This window comes from Aptenodytes patagonicus, chromosome 1 (assembly GCF_965638725.1).
Source record: "Aptenodytes patagonicus chromosome 1, bAptPat1.pri.cur, whole genome shotgun sequence".
Lineage (NCBI taxonomy): Eukaryota > Metazoa > Chordata > Aves > Sphenisciformes > Spheniscidae > Aptenodytes > Aptenodytes patagonicus.
In genome coordinates, this window is record NC_134949.1 from 66540568 (window position 1) to 66563765 (window position 23198).

Consider the following 23198-nt stretch of genomic DNA (forward strand, 5'->3'; position numbering starts at 1 on the left):
ACTGTATCTTACATTCCTAATTTGGTATAGATCTGTAAATCTATACTTAGATACCTGTTTCTGATCGCTCTGTCAAAAACAGCACATCCACCAGGAATATAATTTTATTCAGGTTAGCCAAAATCTGTATAGGTACTTGCCATCTACTGGACTGTGAGATAGTTAAGTATGTAAGTCCTTAGTAGTATTAGGCAAAAAGTTATACAGTAAGTTTAGACCTACTTGCCACAATAGGAAAAGAAATAAAAAAGGGAAGACATGCATAATATGTTACTAGTTAAAAAAGAATCTGCTAATCTTTTAATACTTGTTGATTTCCAATAAGCCTTTTACTCCTACAACAGCTGATGTCATCTTTAACAGATATTAAAAAATAAGTCCTGCATCTTCTATGCAGCTGCTTCAATGTCAGAATTAGCCTCACACAAAGTGGGGAAAACCAGGAACTGGGAACCTTTCTGTTCTGGATTCATATCTGAAGAGATAAACAAAAATTAAGGTCTAATTGCTACCTGTAGTGGTGCAAACTTGTTTCTGCAACTGTGGCTTATACTGATTTGCTTATTTATAGTAGGAGTGATCTACCTCTGATCACTATGAGTAGGGACTACAGAAGTAAACTGAAAGTTGGTACAAAAGTCTGTTCTGGTTCCTGTGTCCCTATACATTTTATATATGTGACACCGCTGTTTTAATAAGTCTATACCACATGCATAGACAAATACCCATGTATCCTTCAGTTTCCTTAGATTCCTCCAAAAAAATGAAAACAGAGAGGGCCACACACTCATCAGTTTCCATGGAGAGGAACAAGGAAATATAAAGACACAGTAAAATTCACTATTTCTCTCTTGTTTTTATTTCCATCTCCACTGCAAAGCCCTGAATTTCACATCGCACAGCAGTTAGAAATTGGAGAGTCACACCCAGTGGATGGAGAGAGAAATAAATGTCACAGTTTTGTGCACAGGACAGTACAAGCTTTATTATTAGCATGTACACAATGTAATCTACAATTGCATTTCCAATGGGAATTGTGAGAAAACACTCCCAGTACTTAATAAGAAGCTATTAGTGATTCTGCAAGTTAATAAAGACCATATCAGAAACAGAGGACAGATGTGGAATGACACATACACAGTATGTGGTCAGTAGGTGTCGAATTATCCAGATAGGCTGTATTGATACGCTGCTTCTATATTCGATCCCCTTTGGTGGAAACAGAGTATGTATCTTCAGAAGAATAGTGACAGAGCTTCTGAGCATATTGACTGAATGGAGCGAAGCATGGGTAACAAGTGTCTATGCAAACTCATGGTGGATGAGCACAAAGCTTTACAAATAGCTACAGCTGCAGAAATACTCCGGGCATAGGACTCCCTCTCCTTTTCTGTGTTATTTGAGACTTTATAATCTCATGAATCTGCTAAGAAATTAAACAAAGGTGTTCGTTAGCACATGCAGGGTTAATTAAAAGTACAAATAAACTGTACATGGCAGAATCAGGAGGGGCTACGATGCACAGCCTTTTCCATTATCAAGGGTAATGCAGACACTTTGGGGGGCACTGGGTAGCATGGTGCAGAGGCACCTGAGCTGGTTCCACTGCTCCAGCAAAGCATCTCCCAGGATGAGAAAGAGCAATGCAGATGTTTATATGTATAGGGTATATGAGTAATGGAAGAGTTACAGTCTGTTAATAGTACTGATGGCTGTACACTTTGTCACTGTACCTATCACCACAAACATTAGCAGCTATGTTTCTGAAGTGTGACATATACAGAACATAAGCAATCTGACAGAATACACTGAGCGTCACTTAGCTGCCCTGTTGAGACTACTGTAAGGGTCCTGCAGTATTCCCACTCACTGTGTTGCAATAGTGCATGTTACAGGTTTGCAAGGGCCTTCAGTAACTACGCTATTAAAGTGAAAGATATCATTTTAAGCTGTTTTTAGAATGTCATTTATTCCTCCCACCCCCTGCTAAGACCATGGAGAATACAGCTAAAACATACCTTGGGAGGATGGAAGGGGCAGCATTGCAATACAACACTGGTCCAGACTGTACGGTACTGGAGATCCTCACCAAATTGAGAGCAAAATATTTCATAATCCATACAATCCATGTAACAAGAAGTTACACCCACTCAAGGAAGCTACTCCCTTTTGCAAAAGGAGAACCTAGCCCAAACTGTTGCATAAATAGATTATGGTAAGAGCATTACCACAGTTCTGCCTCTGTTAATATGAAGGGATAGTCCATGTATTAAATAGCAAATGGACAAGAGAAAGAGAAAAATATGGGAAGAAAGAAATAAATAAAGAATGAAAAGGACAAAGCTAAAAAAAAAAAAAGTTGTTGCTTTAAACTAAGGAAAAGGTTGCTGATTAAAACTGAACACCAAGTCACATTGGTATCTGAAAAACACTGAAAAGAGATCTCAAGCACAGCATTTTTAGTTGATATATCCTGTCCATATTTTTACAAGAAAGACACAACTGGAGACATGATTGCAATATAAATGATGTAAGAATATGGATAATTATTGTGAAAGAAGAATATTTTTATTAATGTAGAAAACTGAACTTCTTCAGTGCTGTACCAGGAACAAGTATCTGCATTGCGGCTAAGGCCTTTCTTACATCCATTTCCAAACATATTTATTTTTTGACACAAACAGTCTGCAAAAGCAAGCTATGTTCCATTTTTGTGAAGAAATCTGCCTTTCAACAAAGTATGCTAATTCTTTTTTTTTTTTTTTTTTTAAATTCTGCTCCAAAGATGAGTAGTAACAATCATAACTGATTCCTCACACTTTCTATCCTGCATCTTGGCATATGGTTGTCAGGAACAACCCCATCAACCATATAATATTTTTTTCACTGCTATAGCATCCTTCATCTGAGATTCCCAAGGCTCTTCACAATTGTAGAAAAGTATCAGATTATGGATGGGAAAATGAAGACATAGGAAATGATGGTTTGGACAACAGCGTCTCCCTGTGGCACCGTGACTGTTACTGTTATTGCTTGCTGTTTGTTAAACCTCACTAGTGAAAACTTCAAAACCCAAGAAAAAAAAGGAAGTTATTGTCCTTGCCCTTTGATTTATAAGCAGAGACTCAGTTTATTAAACACATTGCAATAAACAAAATATTCCTCAAAATATTAGAGTGTTTAAATCAGCACAAGTATACATAACTGGATGGGTTTTGGTATATTATATCGAAGGTCTTTGGTTTATCCTCTGATGCTCATGGGACAACCAGTGTACTAGCAAACAATCTGCATAAAGCCAGGACCATACTGGTCTGAAATGGTACATCTCGGGGTGGAACCAAAGGTCCAGATTTTATTATGGTATTGAATGGAACATTAACATACATGTTTTATCAGTGTTTCCAAATGTTCATTCAATAAATTCCCCGTATATAATGTGTATGATTAATCTGGACATTCTAAACTTGAAAACTGTGGTTTTGATTAAAGAAGATTTGTTCCATACTTCGTAATTGCAAGCTATGTACTTCCTAGAACAATTATAGCTTACAGTAAACACACAGACTATATACACTGTAAAATCTGTGTACAGTACTCAGGCAGTTGCATTTGCTTCTACTGCTCACAGCTAGATCCATAAATACTGTTCCATAAAACATTCAAAGGGCAGAAATACAGCATATTTCAGCTTTTTTTATGTGGGTGATATAAATACTCATGTTTAAGTTTCATTTTGTAACTGGGGATGCTGAACTAAGGCTGTTCGTTTTGTGATTTGGGTTGAAAGTGGAGGGTTTCAGACAGTGCTTAAATCACTAAAAAAATGATGAGACTGTTCCAAAATGAACAAGATTTGGAAGGCAGCAGTCAATGTCTGTCCTGGTTGCAAAATCTTGCCACCATGAAAAAAAGGGGGTCCCAGGAAATTCTCAGCTTAATAAGGGTAAAGAAACCCTAACACATGCTGAAGTAAACAGTCCATGAGTGGAAAATTGCAGGTCTAACAAGCAAAAGCTCCAGAGGCAGTTTTCTCTGCTGTGTAGAAACTCAAAGGGTTCAGCAACATCTTTGTAGGTTTTTCAGACACAGCTATTCCCTACTAAAAGCAGACCTATGACTATTCTCCAAATAAAAGACTGGAAGATTGCACACAACTGTCTGCTATCTCAAGGCACTGATGTGGATGGAAATGCAAATGGCAGCAAACAAAGGTTTAAGTGTAAAATGCTTTATTCTGGCTTATCTTGAAACTTTTAAACATTGTTTTGTTTGTTTGTTCTACTTCTGGTATTACCCAACCTCTCCAGTTGTTCATTCACCCAACATATAAGTGACACCAACTTACACTTTCTTTCCAAACTGTAACTTTCACACAGACGCCTTCTCTGAATTAGTACAAAAATGCATGAGAAGATGTCATTTTTTTTCCTCAATGGCTGTCCTTTTTTAAAAAAGCAAAATTTTGCTATCTGCAATTCTTCTCTATAGAGCCAAGCAATTTCACTTTTCTAACTTTTTCTAAAATCCTAGAATTTCACCTACAGTATTAGAATTTAGAATTATCTCCATGCAGCTGAGCAAGTTCATAACCATTTATTTTCATTTAACTAGAAAATCACATTGGTATCACTTTTAGCAGTCAGTTGTTTGTTGCTTTAACAACGAGTACTGTGAGAAAAATGATGTTGCTTATGTTTTCTCTTTGTTAGTATCAGTCCCTAATGCACCCAACTCTCATTTGCTTACTAGCAAAAGATTTCACCTTTGTCAGCACTGCAAAGCCCATACTGTTGTGAAAAAGCAAACTGCAACCTATTCAGACTCTTGCACCATCAGCAAAGCTTTGGGCTAAGTTCTCCTGATTGTGATGCTCAGCTATACTGAACAGTCCCTTGCTTTGGAACAGAGGCTGTGTTGTCACTCATGCCAGCGTGAGCTCTCCGGTGTTTAACCCTTCATTGCAACGGTTCTCTTGAAGGCAATTTCAGCCTTCAAAGGAATAACCTGTAATGAGTGATTGATCCTTTCTAGTCATCACTTGTGAGGCTGCAGATGGAGTACTGCTTCCAGTTTTGGGCTCCCCAGAGTAAAAGAGACATTGACATACTGGAGTGAGTCCATCAGAAGACGACCAAGATGATAAGCTGACTTAAGCACATGACATATGACAAAAAGCTGAAAGAAATTGGCTGTTCAGCCCTGAGATGACAAGGTTAAGGTGGGGGAGGGGGATCTTACTGCTGTCTTCAACTACCTCATGAGAATATAGAGAGAAGACAGAGCCAAACTCTTCTTGAAGAGGTAGGTATAGGATAAGAGGTAACAAATACAAAGCTACAACAGGGAATTTTTTATTAGATATAAGATTTTTTTGTTTGTTTTGTGAAAGCAGTCAAACATTGGAACAAGTTGCCAGGAAAAGTTGTGGCTTTGTCATACTTTGAGATATTCAGAAATTGACTGCAAAAGGCCCTGAGCAACCTCATCTAAGTTAGCCCTGCTTTGAGCGGGGATTAAATCAGATGACCTCCAGAGGTTCCTTCCAACCTAAATTATTCTGTGTTTCTACAATTTTATGAATTTAATTTAGAGAAATAACTGAGATTATCAAGAGATTATTTCTTGAACTTCCATTTCCTATGAACTGCTCCTGAAAAGAGAAACAAGGTTATAGAAAAAAAAGTATCTTCTCTTGCGTGAAGGCATAAAGATTTTAGTTCGTTTTAGTCATGGAGACAGTAATAATGACTTACACCCATACTCTTGCAAATAAAAGAACAGAAGGTACAGTACTTAAATGTGAAATAAACAAAGAAAACTATAAAAACCTACTGGCATCTACAAATGATACTGAAAGAGAGAAGGCCTACAGCCAAAAGGAGATTTGTACTCTGTGTTAATAAATAAGCTCAGTCTGGTTATACGTAGGTCATTATTCACCTTCTGATCTTGCTGAGAGTAATTGTCAACACTGATACACTCCTTGCCTCAGTTTTCAGAGCCAGCCCCTTGTTTAGCAATTGCCAAACTGACCGCTAGGTTGTGTTTACTAAATAGTGTCCAAGGAAAAGGCGGTTGCACTCCATGGGAAGAAGCATTTCCACAGAATGACGCCCTTCCTCACTACCAAAGGCTGGTACCCAAGTTACTGCATTACTTTCCAAGGTCCAGCCTCACTGGGATTCATGAACAAGTACCACCAAAGAACTGGAGCTATATGTCTGACTCTGTCTGCTTCCCCTGTTATTTCAAGTACCACAACGAGTACATTCAACAATTGTTGGGTTTCCCTGGCTGCAAGCCTTGCTTGACCTCGGGAGAGAAAAAATAACTCTTATTTCCTTTTCCTTTCCACTCCCTCTTCCTTCAGGCACTTCATATCACAGATGGGCAAAGCAAAACCTGGCCCTATATATAAATTTACTTTTCAAATATTTACACAGATTTTCTAAAGGTTAGGAAGAAATTTATTTGCAGTAATGTCAGCAAATACTAAACTATTTCACCAAAGATTCACACAGCTAAAGAAAGAACTCAGGGAGACAGGAGATACTTGTGTTTCATATCCTGTGCAATAAGGTTTGAGATGCATGGACCAAAATCCCAAACTTTTTTGGCTAAGATGAAGTAAAACTGTTGCTGGATTCAAAAAGTAAGGGGAAGATATTAGCGTTTCTTCTCTGGTAATCTCCATGGCAGACAAAGTGCAACAAATAGTATAAATATGACCAACTAATAAACAGAAAGCTGATCAATTGTCCAATTTTCATCTGTCATTCCTAGATCTCTTGTGTCAGTTCCATAACTTTATCTAGTCTGCTATCTTTATTTTCTCCTCAATAGAATGCGTTCTATGTGATGATATTTTATATTACTGCTTGGCTATTGTTGCTGAACAACATTAGCTGTCGTGTATTAATTGTTTGGCATTACACAAAGGGAATATAGTAAATATGAAATCAAACATGCGTTTTTAAATAAAACCTGCAGGGGTACCAGTATGTATTCCAGTCTCTTTCTTGGGTTTCTATGTTGTTCTTTTTTTTAATTTGGATAGCTAAATTCATTGGATTGTCTTGTATTCTAGACAACTTGTGTACTGCATTTATGATTTATACAAGCATATGCATTATATAATAGTAACTGAATACAACAATGAATTACGATTTCTTTGTTGAAACAGATAAATGCAAAACTACATTTATATGCAAAAGTATATGGGCAAATATATGAAGATATATGCAAAAAATAATGATGTTTATATTCCGTAAGTGAGATGCACTTACAGAAGTGAAGCTCTGGTCAGCAGAGCAGGATGAGTCTATGGGACAGTTTAGCAGTTATGTAAGCCTTCGAAACAGGGCTTAACCAGTAAGCAGATAGATGAATTTCACCTCAACGGGAATAACTGGGCTAGAGAAGGCACAGTTCATTGCTCTCGCAGTCTTCCTACACCTTAACTCATTATCACTTCCTCTCTCCTCCAGCCACTCAATGCATCTCGTGCTTCTTCTCAAATTTTCTGGGGGATGCAGAATAGAAATAACCAGATTTTAATCAGAAAATGAAGCACAGATTCATAAAGGACTTACAAAGATATGTGTCGTGGTTTAACCCCAGCTGGCAACTAAGCACCACACAGCCGCTCGCTCACTCCCCCGCAGCGGGAAGGGGGAAGAGAATCAGAAGAGTAAAAGTGAGAAAACTTGTGGGTTGAGACAAAGACAGTTTAATAGCTAAAGCAAAAGCCGCGCACGCACAAGCAAAGCAAAACAAGGAATTCATTCACTCCTTCCCATCGGCAGGCAGGTGTTCAGCCATCTCCAGGAAAGAAGGGCTCCATCACGCGTAACCGTTACTTGGGAAGACAAACACCATCACTCCAAACGTCCCCCCCTTCCTTCTTCTTCCCCCAGCTTTACATGCTGAGCATGGTGTCATATGGTGTGGGATATCCCTTTGGTCAGTTGGGGTCAGCTGTCCCGGCTGTGTCCCCTCCCAACTTCTTGTGCACCCCCAGCCTGCTCGCTGGTGGGGTGGTGTGGGAAGCAGAAAAGGCCTTGACTCTGTGTCAGTGCTGCTCAGCAGTGACTAAAACATCCCTGTGTTAACAACACTGTTTTCAGCACAAATTCAAAACATAGCCCCATCCTAGCTACTGTGAAGAAAATGAACTCTACCCCAGCCAAAACCAGCACAATATGGTATGCTGACGGGGTTAATGTTTGTTCTTGCTTGTAATACATTTGGCTTATATCTCTATCAAAATACAAATGGCACTTTGTTCAGGGGTCTCCTTAATACTGTAGCTCTTCTGACTTGCATGTTGTGTTGAAACTTCTGCCGATGACACTAAAAAACTATTTTGAAGTGGGGAATGTCATCAAGTAAAGGCTTGTACCCGAGAAGCCAATGTAAACCCTACAGCTAACAGTTATGACTCTCTCAGTGATGAACTAATTCTCCAACCAGTGAACTTGCAGCTGGCCTAGAGCTTTGGCTAGTATGGTTGAAGACAGTACAAAGAGGAGATCCTTTTCACAGACGGAAAGTGATTCTGCTACTGCTTACAATACAGACAAGGTAAGTAGAGATGTGTAAAAGCATCTAGTTTAAGGATTATAATCAAACCAAGTCTCACAGACTTTCTATGTTTAGTACTGCATTTCTTTTCAAATAACTGTAACTTTATAGTGCTTTCAAGAGAAAAAAATTCTGTTTAAGAAATTACTTTGCTAAACGCATATTCACTGCATTTCTTTCACTTTTTTGCTGATTAATATGTCTAAGAACCGAAGTTCCTACATGCACATAGACTTCTAGGACTTGGAACTAAACTTAAAAAAAGTAAAAGAGGGCTGAGGGAGTGCATGCAGCTTTTAAGGCATATATGACAGCATCCCACAGTTAGAAAAAGGTATCAGGTATGGGTTTTTATTTCTGGATGCATGCCTGAGAGATCCAGTATTAGTCACTAAGTAGACAAAAGCCATTTAGAATTTGGGCCTGAAGCTAACCAATGAGTGTACCTCTAGAAAAGGCATGTATCAGGTAGAAGGGGAGAAATGTCCGACTAAACCAAGTACTTTAGGTAACAGAACTTGTAGAGAAAGAGGGAAGTGTGAAAATTTTTCTGCTTCAGCGGTGAGATAGGAGTAAGGATAACATTGGCAAATTGTTGGTAAAAATTGAAAGATTGGATTCACAAGCTAGTGACTACAAATATGGCAAGAGAAGTGCCCAGCAACGTTTTAAAAAATGTGGTCACAACTTGGCTCCTTGATGCATATTCAAATATCTAAGTAATTATCCAGAATTTCAAATAAGTATCCAGAATTTTAAATATGTTTTCACCAGACTTATTAGCTCAGGATTATTTAGTCTTCCTAAAAAAGGAAGAAATTGGATTTAGCTTATTAAAAAAATCCAAACTTGCTTACCATTTCTGCAGACTGTAAAATTAAGCACTGAAAAATTCATATTTATGCATGTACTGGGAGCATTTACAAAACAATGCAAGGACACTTGACGATTTGCCTTTCAGTCTTTTGTTTTCTTTTTCTTTAATGATATTAGGTAAAGGAACAAGGACAAAATCATGTGTTCCAAAACTTCTCAGTTTATAAGTGAAATCAGTAATTAATCCAACTTGAAAGGGTATAGATTTTTATTTCATTGCAAGTAACATTCTAGCTACTTCAACTGAATACCATTTAATCCCTGACAAGAATCTGCAAAGCCCTACATATTTAACATTTCTGTGGTTCAGAAATACAAAGAAAACACAGAAAAATCACGAGCTGTATGGCACCACCACCACCACACCCCCCGTACAAATTTTCTTTGGCTGTATGGTGGAGTGCCCCCTCCTTCTCATTAATAAGAGCATTGCTGCCCTTAAATGGTATCTGTACATTTTCATACTGTTGCCAGACTGGGTACAGTCACAGCAGAGCAGCTCTAGCTCCAAGGGTGTTCAGGATGATGCTTGCCAGAGGGGGTTAGGAAGAGCGGCTGCCTGTTAGCAGTCAAGCGTGATTCACACAACAGGCTGCATGTTCCATACGCAAAACATGCGGTTTCAGAAAACAGATGGAACCACCAAGTGCCAACATATTAATTAATTATCATATACTTCCTTTTCTGTCTCCCCGCTCATGTTTTGGAAGCATTATGATAATTATTCACAGCATGTTCAGTGCCTCGGGTGTTGTAGAACAGCTATTTAGACACCGAGTTCCTCACTGGGAACAGGTACTTAAACACGCAGCTCCTGGAGGCAGGAGCCAGCGGCCCGCCGCCCCCTGGAGCTCAGCGCGGCCTGCTGCGCCCCCGGCATGCCGCAGCGTCCCGGGCAGAGACGCAACGCCCCACGCACATCTTCCGCAGGGTCCCGGGCACAGGGTGAGGCAAGCGTAGGGTTGCCCAGGGCTGAGTTTCACAGGGCTCACCTCCCAGCCCGCGGAAGGCCCAGCGGCCCCGCCGGCGAGCTGGCGAGACGGTTGGCGGGGCCCGGCGGAGGCCGCGGCACCATGGCAACCCCCAGGCAACCGGGGGCGGGGCCGCCGACGAGGCGAGGCCGCGGGAACTTAGAGCGCGTGCGCCGCGCCGCTTCCCCCCCCCCCCCCCGGCAACCGTCATCTCCCCCCCCCCCCCCCCCCCCCCCGCGGTATCTCCGGGAGCAGAGGGACGCTTACGGGGGGGGGGGGGCGCATGCGCACAGTGGATTCGGCGGCAGTCTCCGGGCTGCGCATGCGCTCCGCGCCCCCCTCTCCCGTGTGGGTGTCTCGGTGGGGTGGGTAGGGGACCGCGGGGGACGGGGGAGGGGAGCCGAATGGAAACCGGAAGCGGAAGCGCTGCGCGCAAGTAAGCCGCTTTTCCCTTCAGTCAGGCGGATTCTCCCGTGCTTCCCTCTGTCCGCGTGCCCGGCCTCGCTCCGCGGCGCCGAGCCCCAACCGCCCTAACTGCCGCCGGCCCGCGGCCCCGCCCCGCCCAACCGCCCGCCGGCAGGCAGCGAGCGAGCGAGCGAGCGAGCGGCCGCCAGCCGGAGGAGGGGCTCCTGCCCTCCGCGCCGCCGCCCTCGCTCCGTGGAGGTGCTGCCGGCCCCTCGCCGCCTCGCCCGCCCGCGTCTCTGCTAGGCGGCCGCGATGTCTGACAAGGAATTCATGTGGGCCCTCAAAAATGGAGACTTGGATGAGGTGAAGGACTATGTGGCCAAGGTAGGAGGCGGCGGCGAGGGCTTGGGGTGGGCGAGGCGGCGCTGTGGGCTGAGGAGGGAGGGATGTGCTCGGAGCCTTCAGGGCCCTCCGTCCGGGGGTCGGCCGGGTGGGGCTGGGGGGGTGGCAGGAACCGCGGCCTGCCTGGGGACAGACTCTTGGAGAGCTTTCCGCGGTGGTGAGGGTCCAGGCGGTAGGGTGCGCTTCCCCTCCCCCTTCGCGGCCCTCTCGGTTCCTGTGCGTCCTCCTTTTCTCACCGGCCGCCCTGCTCCCCTCCTGCCCCCCAGTCGACCCTCGTCCATGCAGCTGAAGTTATTATATGTCAGTACGTGAAACTTTCTGGGTTGACAGCCAATATCCTAGTCCTGCCTCGCCGATGTTATGTGTATATGCATATGTGTGGCCTCGGTTTGGTTATCCTTCCTCTCTGTGCCTCAGGGCTCATCCTTAATAGGGTGATGCTAAGCTACCGGGTGTGTTGAGGCTTAATTCATTAGCCTTCTGTGAAGTGTTGTGATGTGATATCTAGTTAGGGCGAGTGCTACAGGAACAGTAGACACCTGTGTAAGGGGTGAAAAGTCTTCAGGTACATTGTAGTATTTGGAGGCTGGATTCTGTCCTCATTTGCTTTCACTTGTCAATTAGGTTTGTGGGAAAAGTGCATGTACATAAGGGCAAGATTCTGCTTCTGTGAATCCTTAGTGTTCAGGGATATCGTCTAGAAACTGTTACATCAGAGCAGAGGCTTACATGTAATTTAGCTATAATTACTTAGATCTCTGAACAAGTTAATGATTGTCTTTGGGAGGTTAACACATGCTGACATATCTTGCTGTGATGACTTAAGTTCTTCCTACTCCAGTTGTCAACTTTGGTTGAAAGTTACCCAAATTTGTAGTGCTCTTGGCAAAAAGAAATGTGTGCAAGTACTTCCAGCTGCTTTAGTACAAAGTCCAACAGCTTAGCTTGAATAGTCTTCTCTGACAGTTTCAGCTAAGCTACTGGACTTTGCATCAAAGTGGCTGTGCACTCACATGCTCTGCTCTGTCTGTAAAGTGCTAGAGGTAATAACTGGGAATAATATAGTTGTCCCACTTCAGCTGTTTAAGTGTCGTGTACCTATGTCTATGTAATAAAGTTGGATACTACATTGATATGTCTTATTTGTTCTCAGCTTTGGGGGCCTCCAGAGTGTTTCAGCAGCAGATTTGGATGCTTGCTACAGCTTTTACAGGAATTCCATATATGTCTAGAGAACTCACTGCACACTAGTGATTAATGGATCCTTGTGTATCTGTTGCTGAGGCAAAAACTTCGGCAGTAACCATCTTGAGTCGGTTTATATCTAAAAGATCACTGCAGTACTAATTACAAAGCTTTTTTTTATATTCCCACTCTTCCCGAGTGGCACTACAACTTATGTAGCAAATGTATTTATGCGATCACTCTTCATCTGCTTCAGCGCAAAGTCAAATACTTAGTTCCATCTGCTACTGAAAGAGGCTTGAGCCAGCCTGGATGATGCTATAGTAAAGAGGCTGAAGGGCATAATCTAACTGCACTAATGAGGTAAAAATCCTTAAAAGAGAGATACTGTCTGTGGTTAGAGGATTACAATAAAAGAAGCCTTGAACAATCTTACATTTTAGAAATGCTTCTAATGTAGAAGGTGAATAGACTGTGGGAATTTTCTGCTTATTTGTGACCTAATCTTGTTCATTCTTTTCCCCCCACTTGCAAATATGCTTTCTATCATCAGCTGTTAAGCATCCTACTTACCAGTAACACAAGAAGACTGATGTTTTCTTTTCAGTCCATGATGTTTTCGTGACAGATTGTGGGCTAGTAAACTCTTATCCTGGTTTCCTGTGGAAACAAAGTTTATATGAGCAAGTTTTGACTGACTCTTCCTTCCTGATGGTTTGTTAATTTTTTGGCTAATTTTTTGTAAGTTTACAGGGGTACAGGTAGATACTGGTGGGTTTTGTGAAACTAAATGAAGTAGAGGGAGGTACATTCAGGGAAGATGAGCACAAGAATGAGCTTATGTTTTACTGCACAACAGGAAACGTGCATTGAGGAGGAGCAAGAGAACTCTATAAATCCTCTGACTGTAGGAGAAGCCTCAGTTGGAACTTCACATTCTTGGCTCCTAAACTAATGAAATCTGTGAGGGCAAATCATGCTTTGATAGTCACAGTTCTCAGAAAAGTATCTATTCCATGCTGCATGTTTTCTTTTGACTGTCTTCCTTATCAGTTATATGGCTTCTGCTCCCTGCTGCTTTCCTGTTCTAAGTATGATTTCATGTTCAGGAATTTTACTTATATAAACTTTGCAGTAGTAGAAATTCCCTCTCCCTGTAGTGTGGGAGGCAGTCATATATCTTCCAGTCTGCATCTTCATAAAATTCTTACTTGTCTGTTTTCCTGAAACTTTTGATTTCCAAATTCTCATTTGTGTTGTTTCTTGTTCTAGTCTTGTTTCCTCATTAGTTGATTGGAAACAATACAGCTTTTAGCTATAATCTTGCAGTTTTGCTGCCAATTACAACATAAAGGGTTTGACCTTGGATTTTGTTTCATATGTGAATGGCAGGGCTTGAAATGCTAACTAGACCCTGGGCACTTCAAAAATAATGGTATAAATGGATGTCATCAGTGAGGCTATAAGAGTTGAGCTCTGATAATCATTCATGGCTTTTCTTCACTTGTGTGTAATAAGCTGTGGAGGTTCTGTCTTTGAAGTCATTAGTATATCTTTTTTTTTTTCATCTCGGATCTGGTTAGTAGGTACCAAGAGGAAGGTAGCTTAATGGCTCTCAGACTTTGATTCAAACAGCAGGTGAAACTTAAAGTATAGTGTGAAAACCTTTCTTTTCAATGACATGGTTTATCCTCTTTAAGTAGAGAAAGTTTGTGCCACTTCAACAGTTCTTGGACAAAGAAAGGATACAGAGGCAGAACGAAGAGTCTCCATTTGCATTTTATGTATTTCTATGTAAAGACATCTTACATTCTCCTAAAGATACTTTCTTCAGAAAGAATCTTTTACAGAAAGAGTAGTTCTGAGGGGTGGCAATGAAACAGACAAATGCCAAATGATATTGCTTTGTTGCTTAGCAAAAGAGATCTTAGTGCTGCCAGTAAGTGCATTTGGAAGACATTGTTGGCTTCTACTTGATAAAAATTTGAAAGATTCTTTGTATAGTTTGAATAGTCCTGTAAGACTTTCTTTTTTGTAAGAAACATCTTATTAGTCTCAGCATTTCTTGACTTGTAATCGTGTCAACTTTCTCTTTATGATAAATGTTAATTTCTACTGAAGTACTATAGTTAGTGTGTTATGCTAGCAGTTAAGTATGGTGTCATCTATTTTTATGATGACTAGATTAAAAAGTAGTTTTTACTGTTTGCTTTCTTTGATGTCTTCCTTTTGAATATAGCCAGCATATGTTGGCTTCAGAGGTGTCTTTGCAGGAATTGAAGGAATTCTGCACTCTTCCCACGTACATCCACTCAAATTTTTAAAATTCCCCAAGAAAGCAGAAGCTTTCATGGGAACAGATGAATCAAATGGCAGTTAAATGGGTGAGGAAGACCCACGCAGATTAGAGAAATTTGCTTCCCCCAAGGGAGGGAACAGGGGGTTAAAAAGTACTAGTTAGAAGAAGAGCAGGGTATATTAAGCCTGCAGAACTTCTTAACGTGAATGGTGTTTGCTGCTCTTCCTTTTCTTTATCCTCCTTCCCCAGTGGAATGAGAAGCTGTACAATTACTTAAAAAGACTTCTCTATCGACATGTATGTGTAATGTTTCCAATCAGCAGTAGATTTCTCAGGCTAAGTATAATTCCTGTTCAGTCACTAGGCACAAAGTTTTTGGCAAGATAAACTTGGATTTGTAAGAAAGAGGTTACAATAAATGTTTGTTCTAAAGTAATTTAATCTCCCATATCTTAACTGAGAAGACCTCACTCCATGAGCTGCTGTAATTCCCTACATCATTGCTTCCTAAACATACCACTGCTTACAGTTATGTTTGGTAAATCAACTAACCTAATGGAATAAGAAGATAAGACAGTCAACCAAACTGGAAGCACCAGATTTTTACTGCTGAGAGGACTGTGAGGTTGAGCTGATGGTAGGCTGTTGTCATGATTTAACTCTCGCTGGCAACTAAGCACCACACAGCCGCTCGCTCACTCCCCCCTGATGGGATGGGGGAGAGAGTTGGAAGAGTAAAAGTGAGAAAACTCATGGGTTGAGATAAAGACAGTTTAATAGGTAAAGCAAAAGCCACGCATGCAGGCAAAGCAAAACAAGGAATTCATTCACTCCTTCCCATTGGCAGGCAGGTGTTCAGCCATCTCCAGCCAGGAAAGCAGGGCTCTATCACGCGTGACTGTTACTTGGGAAGACAAATGCCACCACTCCGAACGTCCCCCCCTTCCTTCTTCTTCCCCCAGCTTTATATGCTGAGCATGACGTCATATGGTATGGAATATCCCTTTGGTCAGTTGGGGTCAGCTGTCCCACCTGTGTCCCCTCCCAACTTCTTGTGCACCCCCAGCCTCCTTGCTGGTGGGGCGGTGTGAGAAGCAGAACGGGCCTTGACTCTGTGTCAGCACTGCTCAGCAGTGACTAAAACATCCCTGTGTTATCAACACTCTTTCCAGCACAAATCCAAAACATAGCCCCATACTAGCTACTGTGAAGAAAATTAACTCTACCCCAGCCAAAACCAGCACAGCTGTGAAATGAATGTTTTTAGAAGGTATGTACGTGCTGTGCTTGCCTAGTAGGCATTTCTGGTGTGGAATCTTGTGTTTTAAAAAATAAATCAACCAACCAAAACAAAATCCCTAGAGGATCTTCAATAACGCAGCTAGAAAACAGCAACTACCTATGCATCCTACACAAAACTGTGGTACTACAAACAGTCTTGCAGTTCTTTGGGATATAATGTTTGAATACATGTCTTGAGAAATGTGGAAGACTTGACTACTGCAAAACTAACTGGAGAGACAAACAAAAACTTTGTTTAGAAATAACCATTTTGAAAAAGAGGTAGCAGTCAGGGGTATAGTTAAAGTCTAAGTGTTGTGAAAAAGAGTAGAGACTTAAATATGTCTGCGAGAAAAATGATTAGAATGGGGAAATAAATAGCTTTTAACTTTTGAGGGGTAACCTCTGTTCTTTCAAGTGTTCATTGAAATGACTTCTACACCTTCAGGAACAAACTAAATGAAAATGAACACTTAAATGGTCATTATATATGGGTGGATTACTTGAGTTACAGATTAACCATACCATGGATACACTGAAATTCACCTTGTCTCACTGTGTTGAATGCTGAAGTGCACTTCATTATTGTGGCTACATTGATATCTGGATTGCCTCTGGTTTGGAAACAGTTTTCTTCCTGTTAAGTGACAGGGAGCCTGAAAGCCTTGCTGATTACAGTGCAATGTAAGTATATCTCAGTAGCTTGTCCAGGAGCGTATCAGGGCTAGCACTGACCTGGGAGCTGCTGGACTGAGTTTATCCTCTGTGGAGCCTCTTGGATATCTCTGTCTGGTAACTCCTCATTGTTTTGCCAATACTTGTACTATGTGGGGTTTTTCTTTGTGGGGTTTTTCTTTATCTGGAGTATTGTAGCCTCCTGTTATTTTCCTCTTGATTACTGTTGAATGTGCTGGAGTGTGATTGCTAAAGATACAGTATTGTTTTACTGCTTAGTTCGACTGAAACTTGGAGTTCAATTTACACTTGTAAATTTGAACATGATGATCTAAACCTTTCTTTTATATAACAAGACAGTTGCTTGCTACTGTAACCTGCTGTTAGCAGGTTCCATATTCATGGTAGAGTTACTCTTAACTAAAATGCCATGAATGTACTAGAACAACTTTCAGAAGAACCCAGCATGGCACTACTTTTTAGTAGTGGGTACAATAAGACTTAATGAGGCTGATGAAAAACACCTTTTCAGGACGGCTAATTAATTTCCCCAGTCTGATCCGAAAAATGTGGTAAAGAATTGCTCACAAATATTAATAGTTTGTGCATCAGCTCTTTAAGTAGTTTATAGGAACAGAATGGAGTAACAAACTCACCTGTAAACCTGTCATTGTGGTGGAATGTATGACTCGCTGACTGAATGAACATCCCAGAATTGTCAAATCTGTCCTTTTTGTGAAGGTACAGATATAACTGATTCTGAAGCCATTTCCATCTGAAATGTAAATGGAGTTCATGGTAAGACTGATCACAAATCTGTAACTGCTAAATGTAGTAGTATCTTTGAGACGTTGATGTCAGGCCTATGATCATTTTGTTCATTCAGTTGGTATCTGTGCTCTGAAACTCTTGGTGGCTTTAAGAGATTGTCTAAGTATGTGACTCATGTTTGACTTGTATGCTTAAATAAAAAATTAAGTACTTCCTTATTTGTTTCTGTTTAGGCTGTTCTCATTATGCTGACTTGTCCTGTGTCTAATTGCTGTTTGCTGCAAAAAGTAAAGAAGTGATCAAAATCAGATTTTAATAAGACATTGAATTTAAATTTTTGTTGCTGAAAGTTTTACTAATGTATTCTATTCCCTAAATTGAAAGCGAATGTTCTCTCTGCTGTGAATATGTCCTGTTTTGTCCGAGTTTGTGGTCTTTAGCATATGCGTTACTAAGTATGACAGTACAAAGTTAGGAATAGGTTATGAATAACAAGCAGAGAATTCAGTGGTGTGAGGAAAATATTTACTTCTAATACTGCTCCTTTTCTTCCCACCCTCCCTTATTCTAACCTCAGTTTTTCCTCTTGTATCAGTTTTATCTTTACTAAATCCTTGTTTTTCAAGCCTAGCTCTTGTCTTCCAATTTGGTTAGTTAATTTTGATTTCAACAGGAAGGCATACAGAAGATGATCTAAGCTTTCTAAAAGTCCAAGAGAACAGTTCTGCAGTGGTTTGTATTCTGTTTCCATTTGGAATAATATGCGGAAAGTTGTGTTAGTTATAAAGGTTATGCATTGAATGCTGACTTGGGTACCATGGAATTGGTGAGTCATGCAGGCCACATAAGTAAAAATACTGAATGAATGGATCTTGCAGCAGTGTCAAAATGCATAAATAAGGAATCCCCTGGACAGTTCACAATAGACCAAACAATTTCTATATGCTTATTCTGAAGGAACATATGCTTAGCTGTTAAGATATCAGGACTTGAAAGTCAATTATTCTACCCAAGTTTAAGCAGAACATAGTGGACTCAGAAATGCAGGATTCTCAAGTCCAAGAATTTTTGAGGCTGAAAGGCACTTTAAAGGTGTAGATGAAAGGTCAGAAGAGAAAATTTAGGAAAGATACAGAAAAGCCAGGGGATGTATAAAATTGTATTGCTTAAGTCACATATTCATTTTTTATATGCGTTCCCAGGCGAGTGTTCTTAGCAGGTTTTTAATGGCTTAATGTTTATGCTTGTTTGAACTTCTGAATATGCATCCAGACAAAAGTGTGAACAGTTACTTCTTTGTACTTGCACACTTCCGAAGTTGAAGGTTTGTATTAAGTTACTCTTAATTATTCTTTTCCTCCCACCCCACAAAAGCTCCACCTTGAATGTTGTATTTACCAGCCAATACAGTTCTGTGGAAAGAGGCAGTTGTCATTTGTGTAGACTGATCTCCTATTACTAGGACAAAAGCATTAGCTGGAATTAAGAAGTGCCAATAACTGACCAGTCGGTTATACAACAATTGTTTTTCTTACAAGTTGCAGTTTCAGCAGTTTTGAACAATTAGATGTTTTTATGCTTTAGCTCGTTATGTGGAGGGGTAAGTACAAATCGGCACAGCTCATATTAAAAAATTTGAAATCTTTATTGGTTGCTGGATATGCTATTGGCTCTTTTTACTGCAAATTGATCCTAAAGCCTATGTTGATTGCGACCACCAATGGCAAATTCTGCAATCACATGCCAGAGATGGAGAGGGAAACAATAGTTTCCTTTAAATGTGTAAGGGACTAGTATCTGTGTTGCTCTTTCACACACTGAAGATCTGTAGCTCTCTGACTTGGAAAGCAATCAGTATTAGTAAGTCCTATTGAACAAGCTATGGTTCTTGTCTTAATTCTCAGTTTGACTGGAATGTACTTGTGTGTGTTTTGTTTTTTTGTTGTGATGTTGGTTTTTTTTAAGTAAAGGACAGCAAATAACTTGATGTTATCCTGAAAGCGGTTGAAACCCTGATGAGAGAGAGTAGGAAGGGAAAGACAAATATAGTCTTGTAAACTCATAATGCATATGCACATGAATGTGGCTTTGAAGTAGCTTGGGGGACTTGGGTTTTGGTGCTTTTTAGTACTTTGCCTGTTTTTACAGTCTTTATCAGTCTTTTGTATACAGTGTAATTCTGTAGTTCAGTCAGATACATAATATGCCAAGGGTTATTGCATTTCTCCAAAGAAAGAATTTTTGTAACTTTCTTGCTGCAACAAGAATTAGAGTATGGTCTAGATTTTTGTCTTTGCTTATATACGCTGCTGCCTTCTTCACCGGTTATAGGCCAAAAGGGAAACAGTGAAATCATTTTACTTAGCCTTCAGCTACACTTTGAAAATCAAATAGAGGAATTGCATGCAGTGGCTAATAAGCTGAACAGACCAAAACATCACTAGAAAGGTATTCTGGAGATTTGCCTGTCATACTTCCAGCCAAAGTTCAAAGAATACTCTAAAGCGTATCTAATTATGGAGTCAGTTTATAAAACAGACTTGTGTGCTCAAAGCTTCTTATGAGCTAAGATCAAGTCTTGATAATTATTGTCGAATGACTGATACTTTCTTTCCCCAAACTCCAGTAATTTATGAACCTGCTTTTTAACACACTTGTAGCCTATAAATTAGTGATTAGCTTCAAGGAGGAAAGGTGAGCTGGAAGGCCATTTGAGACAAAAGATAGAGAGCTGTCCCATAGAACAGTTACCATCAGCATATCTCTTCTAAACTGATTTGTTAATGATGCTATGATTGCAAATACCATAGGCAAGAAATGTTTAAAAAAGATTTTTGTTTGTTCAAAAACACTTCCAGTACTTGATTCAGGTAATTGGATTCAGGCAATTGGGAGGAGGAGGTTTCAAGTCTTTTATATAAAACAGATGAGTCAAGAGAGTTCCTGTGAGGCGAGATCTGCATTTCTATGTATGCCCTGTATAAAAAATTTCACAGGATCCTTTGTATTCAAGTAAGGCATTTGGGAGAATCTTTATTTCTTGGATTGCTAACTTCTCAGTAACTTCAATAATAGTATTAACTCTTCTTTGGCTAAAGGGGTGGATATTTAGCATGGTTTAAAAAAGTTGAATTTGGCCTGTAATAAAGCACTAATTATCTGTTACTTAAATTTATCTTGGAGATAGTAACTCAACAGTAAATATATTTAATTTCAAAGTATATTCCTTTAACTAGAGTATAACATGAAATACAGTCTTCAGTTCTTGTGACAAGTTAGTAGACTGTATTTACTAAAGCATTTTCAACAGTAATTCCTGGTGAAGTCTGAAGAAAATAGCTTAACTTTTGTAGATGGATTATTTAAATTATAAAAGTGCAATATCAATATCATTAAGTTTTAATGGAAGTATTACAGTGAAGCTGAATAACTCCAAGTGTATATAATTGGTTTACAGAGCCATTCTGTTGATGTTAATGCGTATGTTTCTTTAAGTATATACTGCTTAGAAAGCAGCATTTATTTTATGGATTTAAAAATAGCTTTTCTGATCAAGTTTTTTTTACTTCTGTGTTTTGTTTTTGCATGATTCCAATTATCAACTGCTTCAGCATGTCAACAAAGATCTGCATTAAGGCACAAAACTTCTAGAACTCATTAATACTGCTTTTGATATTTCATATCTTTTTATGCATGGCTGTGTGAAGAAAATGTAAACTCAATGTGCACAGGAGAATAAGGCTTGTTAATCTTATATGAAAACACTTAGACGCTAAGCTTCATTGCTTTGGGTTTGACAGAACACTTGATCTTGCCTTGGACATATCCTTTTGTTCAGATTCTAGAGAAGTAAGTCATGCTTTTGATGCTAAGTCCCAATTATAACATTTAAAGTCAGTATTTTTTTAAACTATAGCAGTAATTTTTGGAAGATATACTCATCTTCCTGTTTATCCTTTCATATCTTCATGATGGATTACAACCTTAACTTTGAGAACTCATATTTATTGTTGGGGGGGGGGGGGGTTTATTATTGTTAGTTTTTTAGATCACGCATAGAAGTCAAAATATCAAGCTGGCACCTATTGAAACTGAAACCCAATAGCTGGTGCCTACTGTTCTCCTAGAAGGAAAACAGTGACTTCCTCTGCATTCTTTGGACAACGTGTACTGAGGATTTTAATACAGAAGTTGATCTTGAGGCTTTTACAGTACTAAAAATGCTTTAATTCAGAGCTAGCAACTAAGTGCAGTTTGGATGGTAATGGCTTTTATTCTTTGCTCAGCTGGTTAACTTTTGGAGCAATGATCTAATGATGGAAATAGCCTGAATCCTATTACTATACCTTTGGATTGCTTTATCCTTGAACTTAAAATTTTACTCTAATACAAACTTAGTGGCACCAAGGAAGTGAAGCATGGTACAGTGTATTTTTATCTGTCCAAACTTGCTTTCAGAATTCCATGGCTAGATGATCTGACATGTTAAGCTTGAGTTTGTGTAAAACTACATGAACAGGTGTTCTGTAGATTTTTTTTTTTCTGTTTTGGTAGTGTCATCTGTTGTCAGTCTGCTGATGGTACAGTACTGAATTATTGAGACCTCATGTGATTTCTGGTTTAAGTATGGTTGATGTCTGCTGTTGAGCAATCATCTGGCACCTATGTGGGCTGGAATATTTTCTGCTTAGTATACCCTTAGAGTGGGTATCATCCAGATCAGATCATCCGAATTGGGTCAAAATGCAGCAGTGTTAAAACATGTAGTCTGGCCAATCACTTATGGAGGAAAAACCCTTTTAGGCCAGCTCAGTGTTGCCTGTGAAAATGGACACTGCACTGTGTTCAATGGATACAGTACTTAACACATCTCTTTAGAGCGAACATTAGTTTTATGTCAAGTTAATGTATACAGTCATTAGATCTGGCTGTGATTCCTTAAGAATTAGTGGTTAAATGGCTTTATTTTTGGTTGTGCCCACTGTATCATGTCTGATAGACAAGCCCTGGTGCTATAACTAAAGCATTTTAACTTTAATTCCAAATTCTAACAATTCTTCGAAGCAGAGGTAGCTTAGAAAGTGTGTCTGACCATCGGCTGTTTCAGTTCATGATCTAGAATGTTTAGCGCCCTAACATTCATCAGTTAAAGTAGTACTCTGGACAGAGTGTCTCTTGTTAGAAGTAATAATACCCTTGTCTGCAACAGCTTATTCTGTCAGAACTGGTTGCTGCCATTATTCTGAGCTACTGCCTAACTAAGAGGCGAAGTGCTTTTGGACAAAACTTTTAAATAGGAATTCTTAAGAGCTAGGAGAAGCTGCAAAACTGGTCCCTTCATTCCTGTTTCATCACTTGGTAATGCAAATAGTGAGTCATTTCCACGATTTCTCACTCAAGTCTTAGATTATGGATTTGGGGCAGGGGGAGAACAACTGTTTTCAATAATGCACATACTTGACACATCTCTGAAGCTGGGATCGTAGCACAAGTTTCTAGAAGCTGTAGCTAGGAAACAGTAGGTTTATTACTGTTCTACAGAACGACTCGTGTATCAAGTTTGTTTGTCTCTAAAAATGCTGATACAACAACTGAAGCACAGATGGCTCAGTAGTTCGGTTTATTTAGCAGTTGTTTCTGGAATCGTATTCTTTTGACTGTGAGACAAAGGACTTCAGATTGCATTTGATTATGGTGGATAAGCTAGATACTTGTTTACCACTAACAAATAAAACCTGAAAAGTATG

At 40.0% G+C, this 23198-nt stretch overlaps 1 protein-coding gene across 1 annotated transcript in view; it reads left to right on the forward strand.

The window, feature by feature from the left end:
- Positions 1-11022: 11022 nt before the first annotated feature.
- MTPN (myotrophin) overlaps positions 11023-23198 on the forward strand; it is a 43293-nt gene continuing 31117 nt past the window's right edge. Inside the window, exon 1 of the mRNA XM_076340416.1 lies at positions 11023-11222. Coding sequence (XP_076196531.1) covers positions 11151-11222 — 72 coding nt within the window. The 5' untranslated portion in view covers positions 11023-11150. The remainder of the gene's footprint in view (positions 11223-23198) is intronic.